The 14,637-nt window shown below is 42.2% G+C and overlaps 1 protein-coding gene across 2 annotated transcripts in view; it reads right to left on the bottom strand.

Moving 5' to 3' along the window:
• Positions 1–14,316, bottom strand: part of NEDD9 (neural precursor cell expressed, developmentally down-regulated 9) — a 39,264-nt gene extending 24,948 nt beyond the window's left edge. For both annotated transcript variants that reach the window (XM_026064260.1, XM_026064259.1), the window contains exon 1: positions 14,230–14,316. In XM_026064260.1, coding sequence (XP_025920045.1) covers positions 14,230–14,241 — 12 coding nt within the window. In that variant the 5' untranslated portion in view covers positions 14,242–14,316. The remainder of the gene's footprint in view (positions 1–14,229) is intronic.
• Between the last annotated feature and the right edge of the window lie 321 nt (positions 14,317–14,637).

A 14,637-nucleotide genomic window follows, 5' to 3' on the forward strand; every position in this document is an offset into this window, starting at 1 on the left:
AGCATGTTAATACTTTCTGGATGTGCTTCAAGAGCTTTTTTGCTGAGAATAGTTTCAGACCCTTGTTCTCTGTGTTAACTCGGGCACCAGCATGTGAATTATACTAATTGGTTGCCACTCATTTCACAGCAATCTCCCCAAGGCCTTTCAAATGGCTCATAGCCGTGCCACCAGCATCAGTCACTGATGGAGCAACTGAAATATTCCTCCACAGGCATTGGAACAAAAAATATTAATCCTGTTGCTTACTTGCAATAGCATAGGTACCGTTCATGCTATGCAAGTCTTTTATGTTTTGACTGTTCCCCTGACTCCGTTCTTCCTTCACAGCATTTCTTAGTATAAGCTTCAGAAACAGTGTCACAGCTGCTTTCATTAGTTAGCATATTTGGTCTCAGGGAAAAATGAAATAGTCACCACAGAAGCTCATAAGCAAAGCTTTTAAGAACCACAGAGCTACATTTAACCTGCTGGGGTGACCAAGATGGTAGTTTCTACTTTTCCACACACAGAAAGAAGTCCTGATGCGAGACACCCCTCAATACTTGTGGATTTTATCTAGATTGATCTGGCAGATTTGAATAACCTTCAGCTGCTGTGGGTATCATAGTTCACATCTCACAACTGTCTTCTCACTGGTCTCATCAGCTCAGAGACAGGGCTGGATTATCTGAATTTAATTCTGACTTGCTCTTAGAGGCATAAATCTGTCACTCATATATGTTTGTGAAGCAAGCACTGAATAAGCACTAACATCTGATGTGCAAAGGCAAAAGCACAGCAGTGACCTTTTGTATGACTAAGTGCTAAAAAAACTTAGCTATTTCCTAAACAAATAAGAAAACTGGCACTAGAGAAAGGGCTAATGAGAAACTTGTCTTGGAGCTTGTTTTGGCAACTGGGAAGTTGCACAAAAGTCCCTTTATATTTCTAATACAACGTGTGAAAAAAGGAGGGTGGCAGACTAGGAACTGCAAGTTGAAGTTATGAAATGGCAGGGGAGAATTTATCTGATCCTCGAGTAGGGACAAATTTGGGTTCTCCATGGAAACCAGCTGTGCTTCATAAAATGAACGTGCTGGCAGTTACTTCCTTCTTTTAATAAGATTAAGGATGGAGGTTTCTATTGTTCTCCTTTGGTCCAGGCTGATTATTGCATTAAATGCCTGATAAGAGCAGCTGTGCTCTCCTCAAAAGCTGAAAGTAGCTGTGGTCTATATATAGGTGCATTCTTCTGAGCCTGCTATGTTACAGCAGTACAGCAGCCATACTTCAACTAGTGAGTGCTGCTCTAAAACTCATCATTGGGTGGAAAGATTCAGTTCAGAGTTTTTTATCCTCAAACCTTGCTAGTAATACTGTCATATTTGGAAGTTTAAGCCAGGGTCTGGCCCCCACTGTGTTAATACTCTGTACAGGCAAAACAGAAAGTGTTTGTTCTCAAGAAGCTTAAACTCCTCTTAACCTTGGATTTGTTGAGTGCAGTAGGAAGCAGCTTCTGTAAAATCACTGAAAAACCTCTGTTAAAGAAGTGCTATCACAGTCATCAACAGGCCAAAGTGAAAGACAACCTGACCCTAGCAGCTACTGCCTGGGGATTTTAGCTGAAACATGTTGCAGGAAACGGCTCAGCAGACTGCGTTGATGCCTTGTGTCAGAAGTTCTGTCTAAAAACTAAATTGAAATGGATGCTCTCTACATTAAATGCAGATTACAGTGCCTGTTGTCCCAAATTCCCACATCGGTTGAGACAAAAGTAAAGCATAGAGAGCACTTGAAAGAAAACTGAACCTCGGATTTGTAACTTCTATCTGATATATATATATATTTTTTTAATGCCAGTTTAAGTCTATTAGATAAGCCCCAGAAAGGAGCAATCTCTATTCTCTGCGGTCCTTAGATTTTTATCTCTTTTGAGTCCAGGATGTGTCCCCTAGTAAAACCTGACTGAGGGCAAGTTCTGCTGCCCTGAAAGCTGTGTTCTACTTGCAGATCCTTAAGCAAAAAATAAGATTCTGCAGGCCATTTTTCTTCTCATATGCTGCAGAGATACAGGGCCAGATTTCAGATGCATAAAGACAGAATTAAAACTATAATGGAACAGTTGAAAGTGTCTTCTCTATCCTTAGTCTGCTGAAACTGATGACTTACATGCCTACCGCTGAATAAAGAAGCACGAAAATACTTTGAAGAATATGACCTGTTTTGGTCGGTCTTCCTCTAAGGGAAGAGAACTGACAGAATGCCGTTATTAGTGGTTTGAAGGACAAAAAGGCTGCTGATGAGGCTGAGTGGCAGAAGGGAGAAGAGGCAAGAATTAAAGAGAGTGGTGGAAAGATCTACGCTTTCTGCTGGAGTAAACGCATCCCGTGACGTGGGTAACAAGAGTGTGTGAGGTGCACACAGCCATGGAAGCAAACAGAGGAATAATAAATGACACGCTATGAGATTAAATACAATGGACTCTTTAAGCGCTAAGCACTGCGGTGCCAAACCCCTAGTGCAGGGCTGTCGACTAGACTCCTTAGCCAGCTTTGCAATGAATGAACGCTCCAGGAAAAGGTTCAACCAACCATGAGCTCAAAGAATTTCAGTCTCTTCCATCAGCGGAGCAATATGAGAATGTTCCAGAGCAGCCAGGCTTCTGTATACTGAAGCCTACTCTGAGTCTGGCTTGTGGGTTTTTTTTTTCTATTTTGTTTTGTCTTTTTTAATATGCTTCCTATGTGAGGAGGTTATGTGAAAACAGTAGCAGAAAAATTACTTTTTTTCTTAAGTGTAAAAGGGTGGAACTCTTTATTTCTACTATTGGACAAACTGTTTCTTCAAACACCAAACAGCTCCACTTCTATGTTTAGCCAGCTTCAGGAAAAGGAAGGAAAAAAGGAACAAAGGAAGGAAAGGGGGGGGGGGCTCCCTCCCCAAAGGAGTGTCTATGTACAACCAATAGCTTCAGTTTGGTCGGATGACTTTTAATTATCCATCACATAACATTTATGCAGATTCCCTTGTCTCCCTTTGGTTTTCATTATCTCTTGTTTCTGCTTTAGGTCTCTTTAAATCACTACTATTCCAAAGTAAGCTTCAGCATTTATGTATATTAGTTAGGTGTGGTTGTGGCAGGCCTATTGGTAATAATTTGCCTTTAAGAATGAAGAACCAATTTGGAAATCCAGTAAAGACTGAATTTTATCCTGAGAAAAAGTTTGACTACAAGCAGTATTGGTGAAAGAGAGGGAAGTTCATGCTCTATCGTGCCTTCCTACAGAAGAGCTTCAGTGTGAGAGTTATTGGACAGTTGAACATCAGTGCTTTTTAGCTCCCATCTCCTTTTGTTTCTGTCACTGCCTCTGAAATAAAGAATCTATTGTGCTGCGTTTGCAAGGAAAGAAACTATTGAGGCATGGTAGGTAAAAGGTCTATCTATAGTAAGCAGCTTTTCATTCAGGTTATTTAATACAAGTTGACAGAAGTCACAGAGTAAGACATTCAGCCTTGGAAAATGTCCCCTGCTCGTCCTCCCAAACCTGGAAGAGGGCAGTGTGAACAGCAAGCATACATACAAAGCTACACTGACATGTTCTTAGACACATCCCTGAGTGCACATACATGGGGAATGGACTGGAAAACAGACCCTTGCTGCTCGACAGTAACAGTCCATGTACATGTGCAGACCTGTAACAGCAGACTGCCAGCAACAACCTGTGTGCGGGTACTTATTTTTTATCTTAAGTCAATAGCTACGTTGAGGAAGGAGGATGTATTATCAAACAGGTGTGAGAGAGTTCCCTGCACTAGTGGGGTGGTGGGGCTACCACAGCTTCGGCAGGGCAGGTGGAAGGGCTTTGAAAGGCCCTTAGCATCCAGTTCAACTGCAGGTCTGTCCACCGGCTCTGGGAAATGTGAGCTTCCTTGGCTCAGAGCCAATGATAAAAGAGGCAGCCTGGGTGCAGCTACTCTGCACAGCGATGTTTCAGTTGATTCTTACAGGTCAGACCTGCAGTGCAGGCCCACAGTTCCACTTTTAGGCTCTCCCTTCCCAGCTTTCACCAAAAAAGTTGTTCTGCTTTAAGGCAGACTTTCTTTCTTTTTTTTTTTTTTTTCCCCCTCTGGTAAAGTGTTACTAGCCAAACTAATTAGGAGTCCTGCTGGCTGGAAATTAAGGCACTTTTCCATACACAGATTTGGAAGGTTGTCTTTACAGTTAATGAGAGGGAGCTGCAAGGTAACAGCTTGAGCAAAGCCCTAATAAGGACAGGTCTTCTACTCTAAGTATCCTTGCAGTCTGGTCCTGTGCATCTCTGGAACAGAGGCTGCCAGTCATGCTAAAGTATGCCAAGCTGTCTGGAGCTTATGTGATGTGGAAAATCTTTGGTCTGCAGAGGAGAAAGGCAAGTGTATTATTTCAGTGTTCCACTGAGCTGGCTCAGCCCCTCTGTCTGGCCTGAGGGGCCTGAATTTCAAAGTCCATTCTGGGCTGCTTTTTTGCAATGTGATCAGTTATGCAGAAAGCAGGATGAAAAATGGGAATGTGCCCTCCTTACTGGTTCATATTGGGGTAAGCTGAAGTAGGGCATTATGGTTGCCTGTGTGTTACCATTAACATCTTAACTCTTCTTATCAGCATGCTTCAGATATAGTCACTGCCAGTTTTTGCAGGTCCCCAGCAGGGGCAGCAGGCACTCAGCTAGCAGATCAGCTAGTGCTGAGGCATTTCACACTTCTGCTCAAGATGCTGATGTGATCCATCAGGTCATGCAAGACTGGGATTCAAAGTTAATCTGAACATGTGAGGAAGCAAGGACGCTCAGTTCTGAGAATCATTTTTGTTCCAGCATAGCTGTTCCATTTTAAGCAAAGAAGAGACATTCACATGTCCAGTTTTTTTACAGGCACTTAGCACCGAATGCTGAAGAACTGAGGCTCAGTAGCGAACCAGCAACTCAGGAAGGAATCCAAACACATGAATCCAAAAGAAGGAATTATGCATAATAAGGGCAGCTTCCTAGTGATGAAAGAGAGGGAGAAAGTAGAAAGAGAAAAYGCAAAAATGAAAATTAGAGCAAGAAATGCTAATTGAAGCTTTGGCCTGTGTGAATAAAATACCTCATTGTTCTGCACTTGGTACATCAGCTTATTGTTGTGCCTGACATTTTAAACTGGACAAGAGAGTTGAAAACAGAGCAAACGTTTTCTGGCTCAGAATATACTGCCAGTATATATTAAGAGCAATAGAATGATAACTTTATACTGCCTAAGAGGACAGCAGGCTAGGGGGGTTGTTTGTTTGTATGGTACTCTTTTGTCTCTTTCTGGTTGTGCTTTGATTTTTTGTTTTGGCAATTCTTACATTATTGTAGTTGGAGGGGAGTTGAGGTGGTGGTGGTTGGGGTACTCTGCTTTCCTGGGCATTACAAAGATAATCATCGAAATGTAAGTTTTAGGCCACATATTAAACATGAACATAAACATAAAATGAATTGATTTACCCCTCTGATTTTTGATGCAGAGAAGGATGATTGTACCACAAATGTCATCTGAATCACATAAAGCCTCTGAGGTGGTTGGTGAGCATGTAGGGGGATCCACTTAACCAAAGTGGCAACTCCCTTTTTGCCACATAGCAACCTTCTGTTTGCATTCTGTGCAGTGAGACTCAACAGGTCATAGCTGGGCTAGAAAGGGGCATATCTGAGGTAATGCTCTTTCTCTTAGCATCAGGGGAACGCCTGCGAGATTAATGTGCTCTGCTTCTGCGTTGTCAGACCACCCACCCTGTTTTGGAGATATCATAAAAGGCATATATGGTCAGTGATGGTAAAACTTAGAGTGAAGCAGAACAGTGACCTATTAATCACATATCTTGATCTTAGTTCCCTGTCCCATGAGTTTTGGGGGTTTTACAGGAGTGCTGAAATAACATTTTTTTCCTGYTCTTTCTGGGAAGGCAAACCACATGCCCTGCACCTTCAAGAAGTATCAATATTTTGGGAAATTCCACCACACCTAACTCTCAAAGTTTTCTGTATATATGTTACCCTCCTAACCAGTTTCCTTTCCCCCCACCCAAGGAAGGGTGTGATCTAGTTCCATGACTTTAAAAGGCCTTTTCAAATCTGTCTGAGGGCTGTGTGCTTTCTGTGACATCAACGGGGGGAAAAAAGGAAAAAAAAGCATGCAAACAATAGYCCTAGAGTAAATATGATCTCATTGTGATTAAACCACGGTACATCAAAATCAAAAAGCATGTGTAAAACCTAACCTCTTTCCCTCGGGCAAGCAATTAAAAACCTAATGAAAGGAGATTGGATGTTGAATGCTTAAGAATTGAAGGAGCAGAGCAGAAGGAAAAAAATGGAAGGATGGAAAGAAAGAATCCTGGACCGTGTGTTTTGAGTTCTCAATTTTCCATTTTCTGGCATTTGTGAAAAGTCTTCTCCCAGAAAAACTTTCCTTAAAAGAACACCCTTCTCCCAGATTTAACCCTTACCTATACAACTCTTCAGGGAAACAATCACAAATCAGTTGTCAAGAAACTGTAGCTGTGTAGAGATAAAACTTCTGTATCTACCACCAATTTATTTCTGTCTGATGTTTTCAGCTTTGGGAAGTGTATATATATATATATGTGTGTTTGTGTGTGTACGCACATGTATGTGTGTGTGTGTATACACACACATATATTTTTTAAATCTAAAGCTTAGTTGAATTGGGACATGCATTTCCTCCCCTCTCTCTCCAAAAATTCTCCTCTCTGTGACTTTGGTGTCAGCTGTCTGAGACACTACCCAGCAGCTGTTACTTGGGAAAGCCTGAGAATCCAGGTTGCTGAGAAAATGAGCTTGGGAACTGATGTTCCCAGGCTCCTGCCAGCTTCCCAGCAGGCTGGTGGTGTGACAGGAAGCAGGCTGCCTAGGAATCAGACAAGCCTGCAGTGGAGACCAGCCTGGCTGGTAGATTCAGTTTGCCAGGTCCGGTCAGGGTCCTCTCCATACCACTGGGCACTGGCCAACAAAAGTCAACAACCCTCCCAGAACATCTTGATTTTGACAAGCTGACATTTTCTAGGAAAGGGTTGGGGGAGGYGGGGTTTTTTGCTTGTTTGTTTGTTTTCTTAAATCAGTTGTAGTTCGATGCTTATTATGAAATGGAAATGAAACTTTACTTTCTTGACTGTGTGAGAGATTGTTTTGTGTAGTTTCTGGGCTGCAAATAAGAGAAAGCAGTACAAACAGGGAGAGGGGAAAAAGAAAAGATTATCTGCTCATAACCTAGGCCCTTCTATAATGGTAAAAAATGGCTGATTATCCTGTTTTAACTGGATGTAGAGTCCCTAGGAAAAGGGCATTCACATGAATCCACCTATGCAAACTGCATGTCAAACAGGCAGTGTACACTTCTAGTTGTTTTGTACTTAAAGTTTTTGGATTAAAAAAAAAAAAAAAAAACTTTAAAGAGAATCACTGAATTTTCATGGTCTGCACTTTCCTCCCCCTGCCCTCAAGTGAGCCAGACATTCATTGGAGAAAGGGAGATTTACTCCTAGAATGCTCCAGCACTTTCCAAGATTGTTGCCAAATGATTCACAGAGTTGTTCCTGATAAAATTCTCAACCTTTCTGTAAATGAGGCCTGTCAAAGAACTGGCCTCTGATGCGCTGACTGCATTCCTGTAGAGTAAACCCATTCTTATTTCTCTTCCTTTCCACGCAGGCTAATACAGCCTGACTATGAATAAAGTGTCTTTAAAAACAAACACAAAAAACAGAAAGGCAAGAATAGACTTCATCCCTACAGAGAAAAAAAAATATATAATTTTTGTCACGCTATGCGCTTGTGTTTCTAGAACGGCAAGCTATAACTTTAGCAGTCCTGTTTCTCATCAAACACAAGCTACATCCAAATCTGCTGTGGAAAAATGAACTCCTTAAAATTAAGACAGTTTCCACTACTGTAATGTCTAGACCAACAGGCAAAAGAAAAAGGTCACTTTCCAAGTGTAGCCTGGGATAGACAGGCAGTAAAATTCAAGAGTAGTACTTATCACTGCTATAGCTTATAAGCTGACCCAGCTTCACTGATGCTAAGAGTTGCAGCTATTTATAGATAGCAAGGAATGCCTCTAAAYGCAGCTCTACTTGACAGTAGCCTGATTTAAGAATATATATGGCATTTGTTTTGCAGTACAGTTCCAGAAGACTGTTCTTTGGGCAGTCAAAGGAGAGTACAGTTGTAACAGAAAAATATTCATCACTTGCATAGATGCTCAGAGGGCACGTATTACATAAAGAAGCATCTTCAAAAGTGACTTGCACATTTATGATTCCAAATCTCACTGAACATGGGCTCTTAGAGCTGTATACGGACTTCAGTCTTAAGGAGTTCAGTTACTTCTTTCCATCAAGTGCAGTCAGAAATGGGAACAGCTGAAGACGATATGGGTTCTCCACCATTGTTACAGCTAAGCTAGATACCTGTATATGCTCCTCTGAAGTGCTTACGTCACTTAAATGAAATTAAACTGTAGATCTTAGAGACAGGCAGGTGCCWAACTCCTACTGGTATCATTGAGACTTAAGTGTCTAAATATCTGTAATAAACGAATCTAAAGAAACTAAACAAAACAAAAACTTTAGCTAGGCCCCTGAGTGACCTTGGTCCATCTATTATATGCAGAATTCATTCCCATGCTCCTAACATCTTTGATAATAAAATATGACAATGTCATGTTTTTCTACTTTGTGTATGCACAGAGACACAAGGCTGTTTGCCCTTTGCAGATACTGAGGGAATGTCCTCCTTTCTTGCACTTCTGTGCACTACCAGGAGTGCCAGCTCTTTGCAAGAAGAAAAACAGAATTCTCGTCTCCTACTATTTCTAAAGCTGGCCACAGTGGTCAATAGGTGCACCTATTCCAGGAGTGGAATGCGGAGGTGTGCATGACTAAGCAGAAATTCCACGTTTGTTCAACTTTTACCTATCTAGGTCACTAGTCACACCTGGCTTTACTGCAGTAACTCTGGAATTTGTAATGTTGCAGTTGACCACAGGCAATTCAGTAATATAAATTTCTCCTGAGCCAGCACATGTAGGAGTTCAATGTTCGGTGATAAGATATCAGTCCAAGGATAACCTTTGCTAACCGTGATTGTTACCATGATTATGAACATAAGATTCCAAAGGTGATCCATTAAATTTCCCCCACATGCATGTACGCATTTTTATATAAATAAATAAATATATATACATATAAAAATGTATACATATGCCACATGCATTTCATTATCTGCAAGTACCAAAGGGGGACAGAATAGAAACAATAAGGGAATGTTCAGCCATTTTTGTACATCATCTTAAAAATTGTGGTCCAACAGTTGTTAATCATTCCACAATAACAATCCACGAAATTTCTCCCAAAGGGCTAGCCTGTCTTCTGCAAAATGGTGGTCATTGGCTTAAAAGGGTTGCAGAACTCTGTCCTCCTGCACTTTAATCTTTCCTTTTCAGAACATGTTTCCATAAACAGTCTATTAGGCAGTTCTGCTGCACTCTGATCTGATAGTGCCCTCTGATCAGTCTTTTGATAGTATGGCACTGTTTGGAATGATTAACAGTGGGTCAAGGTGCCTCAAGACAAAATAATAGTCTAATGTGACTGCAATCTTTAGCAGGATCTCAAAAGTGTAAGTAAAACCCATAGATTATAACCATCCTATGTCTCTAGCACTTCCTGGGGTCAAATCGAAACAGAAGTATCAAAAATATACGGAAGATTGCTCATGTGCCAGCTCTGCTTCCCCATCTTATACTAGGTACTAGTGGACAGAGATATCTACGTTACTCGTGAGCATAAAAAAACAGAAGTTTAAAAATCATGCAAAAAGTTGCATGCTGTTAGCTACAATGCTTTGTCATGGCTCCTCTCCTTCCTCTGAGAGGAGTCTTCTGTAGCATCTCTAGGCCTTAGCATCCCCATTTGTAAAATGGAACTAATAGCACTCTGCTATCTTGCAAAGTCTTTAGGAGGGCTAATAAATTCTATCACGACAATTGCTCAAAAACCCGGAGGTGTTGAGGGGAAATATCTCTGTTAGGTATATAAATATATACTTTATGCAAAACTGAAGGTGTATGAGTGGTACGTGCATCTACTGGGGGGCAGAGGCCACAGCAGGGAACGGCAGGAGTCTGAAAATGACAGTGGCCCTCCAAGCTTTGTGAAGGAGCCAATCCTACCTTTACATCTCACTAGTACTGCCCCTGATAATTGTCATTAGGCCTGACCCTGCTAGACTCCTGCCATCTCCCTCCATAGCACAGAAGAGAGAAAAATCATGAAACTTCCATTGTAAATTCATGACTGTAACAAAGACAGCACAAACTAGGGCAGTTCTCACTTCGCTGGTTTGTTTCTCTAATGCTATCTTTTACAAGGTTTTACTGTTCCTATTTACTTTTAGGTTTGATTGTTTTCCTTTTTAGTATCTCAACAATCACAGGTTGACAAAGAGGAGTGTGAGGAATAAACAAAAGAGAAAGGATTTGGTCGGTAAAGTACAGGCAGTTCTTTTCCCTTTACACGGCCCAATACTTGAAGTCTTTCATTGCCAGGGTTACAAGCAGCTTTTCACAAGCATTTCTGGTCGGGAATATAGTATTTCTTCCCAGTGACACTATTTTGTTTGTCTTGGCATGCAGGCATTGTAATCAAGTCTATATATTACAGCACTGTGCCTTAGCACAAATGGCAGGCATTTCAAACCCTATTTACTTAGGTTTCTTCCTTGCCCAACAAATTATCTAAAAATAGATCATCAAGACCTCCTATTTTACATCTCCGTCATTCCTTTTGGCTTAAATGAGGTAAGGAGTGCAGTTGTCCTTTTTCTCTTCTCTTTCACCAACTGTTTGCATCTTTTAGTAAAAAGATAAGTCCCCCTTTCTCCTTCTGTCGTCTTTTTCATCTTGCTTGTGAACAGCCAACAAACCACAAAACCCTTGTTATGATAGTGCCCCCTCCCTTTTTGTTGTGTCACACTTTTGTTGTCTGAGATAGAAGGGGATGGGAATCATTGACCAGAGATCCTCTCTCATCCATGTTCTTGTTTGATCATGCTAATCCCACTGACATTTCTATTCATACCGTGGTACATTTCAGCTGTAGCTGCTTCATCCTTGGAATCTTACTCTGGGTTTGTTTTCAGAAATGGTTGATTTTACCTTCTGAAATCCAGAACAGTAGAATGGCATCCTATGAGGACACAATGGGAACTGGAGTGTTGCCATAATACAACTGCACCCTACAGGAATTAGTTTCTGAAAGTAACTTTCAAACAAGTAAGACTAAGAAATATTCACAGCCAACACCTATGTATTTTTTATGCTTAACATTTCCCAGCTTCCTATGGCTCAGTTATTCTAACTTTTGTATTTTCCAGTATTCAATTAGTGCATGAATGGTAGAATAGGATTTAACCTGGGGTCAAATTTGTTCTTGGTTTAAACAGTCACATCTTCACTGAATCAGGCACAGTGAGCAAAAGACAGAGACACAAAAGTGTAGAGACAGATATAAGGTAAAATTATAAACTTGCAGAAATCCATACAGATTGTCCCACTGGCTTTCACGGGATAGGGCTTGAGTCTTATGTTAGAAGAACGTTTAAAATATGGGATGAAGAATTAAAGAAATTTATGTCAAAGAAGAATAAGGAGAGAGAACAAATTTTCAAAAGGTTTGAGTGAAAAGAGGAAGAACATATAGACTTAGTAGCAGAAAGGAACTCCAGACCAGCAATGACCTTGTGTTCAGTCACATTGAAAGTAAAGTCAGGAGTGACGGAGAGATATACTCAGGGCCTCAGAACAGTTCCTGTTATATCCAACTGTTAATACTCTCCTTGGACTATAATGAGCATCTCAATCATTTCATTAAATGAGGCCTTATCTTATGGACTGTCACAATGAAGTAAAGAATGAAAGGCCCCAAAATAATACCACCTGGAAAATACCAGGAATAGTTAAGCAGACAACTCTACACTTGGAAGCCAAGCCACCTCTGAAGTGATGGTATTTTCCCAGGCAAGACACTAGTACACTCTGTTCCTTCATTTTCTGCATACAATAAAAAGTATAGGAGTTTGTTCTCTTATAGAAAGAAAACAGCAGAGGCTGAATGAGCAGGTATTTTCATTATATGTTACTCCAGGGATAAGAAATAGATCTAAGGATGTTCGTCCTAGTTAAACAGTATAAGTAACTACTTCACATTTCCCATGGAAAGTAAACACCCTAGTCAGACAAGAAGGTTTTTGAGGCCAAAAACTCTGTCTTCATTTTTTATGGCTTGCTCTTTCTTTGTCTAGCTCGCTCCATCTAGAATTACATAATCACCTCCCTGAACCAAAGTGCTCATTCCAATCAAACAGGGCAAAGGAAACATTAGAGAGCAGGGAAGACTTCCCCTGTTGAGACAGCTACTTTATCAATTCCTACTTTTGCAGTGCCTTGTGGCCACATATGAAGTATGATCCCCTCACAGCACAGAAAGGATGGATGGTGACAAAAAAAAAAATCAGGGAGCTGTAGAACTATGCAGGACCATTTATTTTGCCACTGAGACACAAGTGTCGCTTAGTCACGGGCAGTTGGAAAGCATTTAATGAGCTCTGGACTAAAAATGATACTTTCTGCTCTTTTACTCCCAACTGCCTGATATTTTCTGGTAAGAAGCACAGCTTTCCTAAACTAGTGTCACGTCTGCCTGAAGTAATCTGAAGGGGGAGTGGAAAGGGACAGATGATGAATTTGATCACAGACTTCTAATCAGGCAGTTATTAAAAAAAGAAGGAAAAAAAAAAAAAAAAGCTAGCAGATCCAGATCAAAATTTCCCAGGTCACTGAGTATCTTTATCTGTATCTTACACAATTTCCCTTTTCTTGGTCACTTTTACTCATCATGAGATGGTGAAACTGGCAGCAGCCTTGAAAACCAACTCCAAGTTTTCCCAAAGTTTGGGAAAGAGAGTTTCTGAAAGCTTGGGCCAAGCTCAGAGATACAGAGAAAAGAATGAGAAAAAGTATATATTTGTCTAAGTAGCACTCAGACATCCCATTCTACACAGGTTTGTAAGCCTTGCTCAACACCACAAAATCAGGGCTCTTTTACACTACATACTGCCTAAATTTAATAAAAAGATGGACTTTGCTTCCAAAGCAAGTTAGTCTCTAAGTAAGTGTATGTAATGTATGTGACATTTCTAAATCACCTTTTTATTGATGTTGAAGTTATTTTTGGCAGAGAAAGTAAAGTTTTCCTTCTCTCCCCCTTTTTTTCCAATCACAGAAGATTACGGTATGTCTGTACAGTAATCTAATGCCCTGTAGGCGATCCAGTACCTTGCCCAGATGTTTTTGAGTAATATTACGATGGAAATCTCCACATTTGTGTCTTCTGAAACAAAGTCTGGTAAAAGGTTAAGCTAAATCACTGCTTTTATTTAAGACAGGAGACGGGGGCATACTGTCCATTTTAAAGTATACAGCTGGGTTTTTTTGCTCTCAACCTATCAAAACAGACCACCCTGAAAAACTGTAATTTAATAGCAAAATATATTCATAAAGATTTGGAAAAGGAAATGATTACACCACAGGGAGAAGTAGCAATAACTGTCCCAAATCAGTGCTGGATATGACATATAAAAATGCATTTTCCTACAAGCAGATATATTTATACCCTTACCAGCACTGGTGTAAATAAGAGGGGAACCTAGCCATCATGGGGATACCTACAGCTCCACAGGCAGCGAGAAGCCTTTCAACACAAAACGCCGTGCAAACACCTGAGAGTTCTCTTCCAGCTTATCTCCATTTATTGCCTCATTATTTTTCCACTTAAAACCTCCCGTACTACCTCACTTACACCGTCATATCGCTGGGCAGCTCCTTTGGGATTTGATGTCTTAAGAGCTGACACAGGAGCGGGCGAGAGCTGGCACCCCCTGCCGGCCTCCCCCTGTTGCCCCCCCCCCCGCCAGCTAACGGCTGGCCAACGGTTGCACCTGTTGAGGGAAGCCCCGATTTCCCCCCGCTACAAGCCCCCGCCAGGCTCCTGTCACGGCTGCGGCTGCCACGGAGCCCCCTCACGGCTCTGCCCAAGCGCGCCGGGCCCCTTGGGCAGAGCCACCCCCCTCCCTATCACCGCGGAGAGGGGCAGCGGCCCCGCCTTACCTTGTACTTCATGGCTGCGGTGGGCGCGGGGCCGCGCGCGGAGAGCTAGGCGGCGCGCGGCGGCACCCAGCGCATCGCCCCAACGCCCGCAACGCAACGCAACGCCGCACGACGCAGCTCACTTCACTTCACTTCACTTCACTGCGCTGCACTGCACCGCACCGCCCGCTCGCCGCCTCTGAGGGCCGTGCCGCCCGCCCCGCCGCCACACAACCCCGCTCATTTGCATAGCGCCGCCTCCATTGGCCAGCACCCGTGACACGGTGCCCCCTCCCCCCCGCGGCCCCGCCCGCGGCTCGCGCCGCCGGGGCGGCCGTTAGCTCGGGGGAGCTGCCGTTGGGGGTGGGGGGCAAGAGGGGGGCGGCGCGTTGAGTTGAGTTGCTTCCCCCTTTCTTAAAAAAGAAAAGA

This window comes from Apteryx rowi, unplaced genomic scaffold (assembly GCF_003343035.1).
Source record: "Apteryx rowi isolate R43461 unplaced genomic scaffold, aptRow1 scaffold_212, whole genome shotgun sequence".
In the NCBI taxonomy this organism is placed as follows: Eukaryota; Metazoa; Chordata; class Aves; order Apterygiformes; family Apterygidae; genus Apteryx; species Apteryx rowi.